At 46.8% G+C, this 6,457-nt stretch overlaps 1 protein-coding gene across 1 annotated transcript in view; it reads right to left on the minus strand.

Annotated features, from left to right (window-relative positions):
* The window catches only part of LOC135819848 (CUB and sushi domain-containing protein 3-like), a 31,772-nt gene extending 27,708 nt beyond the window's left edge, over nt 1-4,064 (minus strand). Inside the window, exon 1 of the mRNA XM_065333127.1 lies at nt 3,830-4,064. Coding sequence (XP_065189199.1) covers nt 3,830-3,832 — 3 coding nt within the window. The 5' untranslated portion in view covers nt 3,833-4,064. The remainder of the gene's footprint in view (nt 1-3,829) is intronic.
* Between the last annotated feature and the right edge of the window lie 2,393 nt (nt 4,065-6,457).

Raw genomic sequence — 6,457 nt, forward strand, 5'->3', positions numbered from 1 at the left:
TGCGTGTGTGTGCATGCATGTGTGTGTGTGTGTGTGCATGCGCACGTTTGCGCGCGTGTCTATGCTCATGAGCAATTGTGAGGGTGCACAAGCATATGGTCGTAGCGTGAACACCACGTGACATGGTTCAAAAGATTGCACTGGCGAACAGTGCAAAGTGACCAGCAATAAGTTGACCGCGCGAGCGCTAAACAGGGTTGCGCACAGCCCTATATCCAGCACGCACACAGTGCAGCTCAATGTGTGGGCGAGTGTCATGTGATGTGAAGTTCTTCCGTCGCCGACCCCGCATAGACTGGAGTTGGACACTCTAGTCTTGGGGATTATGTACTCAAGTCTTGCTGTCACACACCCGCCAGATACGAGTACTGTAAAAGCAGAAATTTTCGGTGGTGCAATATTTTTGGTATTCTCCAAAATCGGCGGTTCGGTGGAGGGAAATTTTCGGTGAACCCGCTTTCCAGGTCAGTGTACTAGTACTATACCGACATTTTCGGTGCCTTTTATTTTCGGCAAAAATTTCGGCACCGAAGTTACCGAAAATAAAGCATCACCAAAAATTTCTGCTTACAGTACAAGCACCTACTGTGATCATCCGTCACGCTCCCCTGTTTCCACCCCTGCCTGCACCGCTCTCATTTGGTTGTTTGGCTCTTTCACAATACGTTGCAAGAGACGGTTAGGCACGCATAGAAGAAAATCACACGGCAGAAGGGAAGAATTTCCAATACGTCTCACGCCGTGCCATGATGAACCATTGCAGATCTACGCGTTCACACAATCACAACTGTTGGACGTTGAAGTAGGCAGCGACGAGTATACTGCATGTTGGGAGCAACCGATATCTTTGCTATAGGCATAACGATGCGATCATCCAGATGATCCCACTTGACAATAGACAGGCCTGATCTCAATTTAACAACTCTCACTCGTACGTAAACCTCACTCGTACGTAAACCTCACTAGTACGTTAAAAAAACTCAAATCCCGCGCCGAAACAGCATAACTTCCATACAAATTTTGTTCCACGCGACGTAATCCTACTTTTTATTATATTTTAAAGAGAACACAAACATACAAATCATGTTACAGTGTAAGTAAACCTCGACATAACGCACGCTATGTGCGCACTCTTGATACAACGTAGATTCACGTACGCAGTACGATCAAGCGGTAGCTGTGGCTAGCCAATTTAGGCCAGTTTAGTCCTACATAACGTAACCCTCAACAAAACGCACGCTACAGCGCGGTCCCGACGTGTGCACTCTCGATATAGCGTAGATTCACGTGCGCGGTACGATCAAGCTGTAGCTGTAGCTAGCCAGTTTAGTCCTATTGTGCATATATACTGCAGCATTGATTGCATCTGATGTCGATGGTGGTACAGTGTGTATATGTTTGCATGGTTGAATCCGCCTAGTAATACCCTTCATTTTGAGGTACATCTTGTATTTTACACACGGTTTTCTACATATAGGTCCTCCCTCATTATAACGAGTCCGGTACTACATAAACCCCGTTAGTAAATAGAAATCTGAAATTCTCTGGCGAAACGTCGTCTACACAACTGTTTACAGGTCCGGTTACAACATAATCCGTTAGTACATAACATCCGTTATAACGACCCTTTGCCCAGGTCCCTGGAGTGCCAAACCCTCAGTATAAGATAATATTGACCATGCAGGACCAAGGCCAAAACACGTAGGATAAAGCAGAAAGAGGAAACGTATTATGTCTATGTATTCGTGAATATGGACGGTCCTTTGCATCCAAGGAAGAGTTATGCTAGAGTAACTTGGAGATTTTCAATTATCTTATAACAAGTTGAAGCATCGATAATTTATGTTGTATCGAGGGTAGCCCCGGTAAGTACGAAGTAGTGCCTATTTCACCTTTAGCTGCAAGTCCTGCTACAAGATAAGTCTCGTTATAAGATAACTTTTTCGATGGCCCAGAGATTATCTACTAACGAGGGAGGACCTGTAACAATCATAACTCTCGATATAACATATTTTTGCGTGGTCCCGGAGATTACGTTATTAGGCCACCCTTTCCTTTTTCGTTGTTTAACGTCCGCGCCCGCGTACCTTTTTGCCTCAGACTGGAAAAAAAACAAGAAAGTAGTAGTGCCAATAATATGCGAAGTTGTAAATACATGATTGTGTAGTTTCACAGTGTGCCGATCATGACCTTTTTAAAAACTTATAATCTTGCCTCCCGTGCATGCCTTTGTCTTGTGTTCTTTTTCTTTTTTTGTTGGCTTTTAAATATCGTACGGTGTGTGTCCTAGTAAAATCCAGATGTACATATGTAATGAATTCGTGACATGCTAACTCCATGCTATGTACCTGTTTTGTTGGATTCATCAGGCATGTGCTCGAATGTACCATCAAAGAGTGTTGTTCTATGCCTGCAAGTGGCCAAGTGCCGGTAGACCCAGAAATATTGTATAATTATATCACATGCTTTACTGGTCAAAATGTTTGATTGGGGTTTCAGACATGGCACGTGCTTGTTGCCAGGAGACGGCCAATGAGCGGCCAGAATAAGCAGTCAAGATCAGTCGATCTTGACCGCTTAGCCGGTCAAGAACAGCAGTCGTACAGCATCGCGCCGCACATGCGCATTTACCATTTTTCGAAGTCCTTGCCTTGGGCAACATCTCCGACGACGAGGACTAAAAATTTGTCTCCCTTCTCCAAAATGATTATATACTCACTACTGTCTTGAACGTCTGCAGGGAGACCAGAAACGCCAACCGACCTTGCAGCTGGTCCTGTTTCTCGCGGCGAAACGTACACAAGGGAAGCAGACCTCCACAAGTACATTTTGTACCTGCCCTAAGGCTGCAGCTTCTCAGCACTCGCATTTGAACCTTACTCTGGCAATCATCAACTCGAAGAACGGGTTTATTCCGAATCCGTCATATTACTGGTACTAACGTTACTACTGCCTTCACTGTACTTGAATACTTTCATCTCAAAACTGGAAAGTTCCGACCAAACAAATAGCTGTTTGTTATGGTCACTGCACACAATGTGACATCAACTCATTTGCCGTCAAGGCTTTCTTTCTGTTTGAATCTCTCTACTGTACTGGGCCTTGTTGTTTGTGAGGTGGTTGCCTTGTCTGAAGCGCAATCCTACACAGTTGCGTCGGGCATGCCGCTCTGATCAGGCCCTCGGTCATGTGAGTGATCTTGCCCTCGGTCGCGACGCCCTCGGGGCTACGCCCCTTGGGCGTCGCGACCTCGGGCAAGATCACTCACAGACCTCGGGCCTGATCAGAGCATCATGCCCTCGCAACTGTGTAGGATTATGTATTTCCAGTTTTTGGAATGGGCTTTTGTTTTTTTTCCGCCCTCCCGCGTACCTTTTCGCGAAAAAAAGGACGTTAAACAATGAATTAACAAAGGGTGGCCTTATGGAGATTAGACTTGTAAAATTATCATTGTTATCGTTATTTGCGGGGAGAGCCTTTTTTGACGCTTTTCCTAAAAGTATGATAGCAGAGCCTCTCCAGAAATTTAGTTTTAATATTAGTTGATGCTCCCTGTCAATCACCTCTCCGCAATGCTTGCGAAACAGCGCAACGCAAACGAAACGAAACGGCTGGATGGGGACAGGATATTTTGTACAAGATTCGTTAGTTGAAGCTCGTGCTTAGCTGGCGATTCTGCTGTCGACGGTAAGTGGCAAACGAATCGATAGATTCCGCAACCGTCGCGTGCAACTTGAAGAGGCGATGGTCATGCAGGGCATAAGATTCAGGGCAAAACAGTTGTTTTCCCAGCTTCAGAAGCAACCATGGCTTCGAACAATACACTCACCATTCCGGCGATTCGACGATACGGTCTTTTCGTCGATGACGCTCCACTAGCTTTTTCGCGGAGTCTCCGTGAAACGTCAGCTTCCAGCGCTGACGGCGACGGGGTCCGTTGTAGGGGTTGACCTGTTGGCCAAGCGAGATCTGCCCAAGCCAAGGACTGACTTACTACCTTGACTAACCTCGCGCAAAACACTAAACTGGACAAAAGAAGGCGAGCTCAAAGCTCAGGAGGAACCAGGCCACCAAAAATCTACACTCGATAACCATGAAATGGCATGATTACGGAAAGCGCTCATTCCAGGTGACTTTTATGGCATCGTATCAAGCCACAAGGGCCAAATAAATAATCATGTCACGTGCCTCGTGCGCGTGCGCGCATGCATGCAGCCGGTGTCACGAGCTGCGCGCATGCGGGTGTGGAACACTATCGAAATAAGCTATATATAGGGGCGAATGACATCATCGCATATGACTTTGCATACCGCGCTGTCGCTCGAGCCGCATGTCCGCGCGCTGACAGTGACCATACTCGTGTGATTAGATTTACTCATCATTTAGAGCCTTCTGGTTATGCGATACACGTCATCTACTAGTAGTACGTTTGCCACCCCAAATTCTTCTATATAAGGGGTTTCTGTACCCGCTTTGGGCAACTGGCTCCTATATATGGCGGATTTGACGTTATCGCATATAACGGAGAGCCTCAAAGAGCCAGTGAAAAATTACAGGCCAAACTAAAGAAGGTGTGTGGTTCGACTCACCCGACCGACCGTACATTTTTCACCCCGACCGTAACTTTTTTTCGGCGGGCTGTCGTGTGACTGACGTACGTGGACTGAACACGTCCACGTCTACGTGCTGTGCAGCGTGAGTCTGCGGACGCAGGCGGCTCCTTTTGGACTTGACTTGTAGTTGTACTGCAGTGCAGTGCAGTGAGTGGTACGACTGCTGCCTTGTGCTGGTACAGTCTGCAGTGGTAGTAGAGTCTACTCGATACGACCACCGGCAGACTGGCGAGACTTATTTTGAAGTGACCGTCCGGTTGAGAGTGATTGCCTCGTTCCAGATTAAGGACGGCCTTCTTCTGTTTTGGGATGAAGGACAGACGAGATTGCACTTTCCTCGTGTATTGGGAACGATATTTCACCTGTACCGGTAAGTTAGTTGCTGCTCCATGTGTGCAAGCACAGGAAGCGTCGATGGAAAAAGCCCATGTATTCGTGCACGCCGACACCAAACTAGCAATACATGTACCGGTACATTGTACAATTTGTACTTCGAAGTAGTTCCCGAACTTACTTTCAACTCGCATCGTTCTTCATTTGCTTGATGATTTGGACAGTCAGAGTCACCGCTTGAAGTTATTCTCTTCTCGTTCCAGAGCTACACAATGTTTCAAAGTATTAGCCAGTGATCCCTTTATACAACATGTATGGCATAACACTGCGTAATAATGCCGATGTACTGGGTGTCTAAAGGCAGTACAGTGTATTTACATGTACTAAAAAATATATTTAAAAAAAAAAAAATCCGCCCGCCCGCCCGTAAAAAAAATGTCCATGTTAGTCGAACCACACACCTTCTTTAGTTTGGCCTTATTATTATTATTATTATTATAAGTCTGAGGAAAATGTTGAACGGCCTCTGCTGGGATGACGACTACACCATAGCTCAGTGGTTGGAGCGTCGCTGGCTACAAGCCAAGGTCCCTGGTTCGAGTCCTGGTGGTGACAGTCAATTTTTTTCTTCAGACTTTTGCCGTTTGTCTCTTTCCCTCAAACCAGTTAATAATATTATTATTATTATCTTTATTTGAGGGATGGAATCTCCTGGGTATCCGCTGGCCGCAGGTGATTCCAAACAAAGCCCTGTACGGCAGATACCACGCAGAGCCCATCAGCAGTGATCAGTGCCCTCATGCGGCGATCCAGATGGGGCCTGTTTGGGCATATCCTCAGACTCCCTCAAGACACGTCTGCCGCCCTCGCTATGCGGAGTTACTTCACCTGTAGCTGTGGGGACAAGGTATGGCGAGGGCGGCCACGGACAACCATCGTGTCCGCACTATCCGCGGACCTAGAATCAGCAGGACTCGACTGAGGAGTCTGAGGAACTTGGCAGACCTGGAGCACTTGCGGGCCATCGCCGCTGACAGGCCTGCGTGGCGCGAGCTGTGCCAAGATGTACGCAGTAACTAAACAGATGGGACAGAGGCATTGTACAGATCCCGTGCATTTAGCACTTCCCATCGACCATGAGTTACAAACCTATCGCCGTTGTCTGTTTCTATTTTTTGATCTTTCGAATAGATCCCGTGCATTGAGCACCTATCGCCTGCTGTCTTACATTTTTTTCCTCTCTGCCCACTCTGCCTGTCTTCTGGCACAGGCGAATACGTGGACTTACTGTTGACGTAAACGCGGACGTGCGTATAATAATAGTTTGAGGGATGACCCAGAGGCAGGTAGCCTATTGAGGGGTTCTCCACTTGTGCGATATTGAATAGGTAGCATAACAGGGGGGTAGAATAAATAGCCAGACACATGGAATGGGACAATAAAAGTTAAACTTCAAAGGAAAGTGTGATGTGCAATTACTGCTGAGGTGTAGGAATGCCAGTGGTTCTATG

This window comes from Sycon ciliatum, chromosome 6, assembly GCF_964019385.1.
Source record: "Sycon ciliatum chromosome 6, ocSycCili1.1, whole genome shotgun sequence".
Lineage (NCBI taxonomy): Eukaryota > Metazoa > Porifera > Calcarea > Leucosolenida > Sycettidae > Sycon > Sycon ciliatum.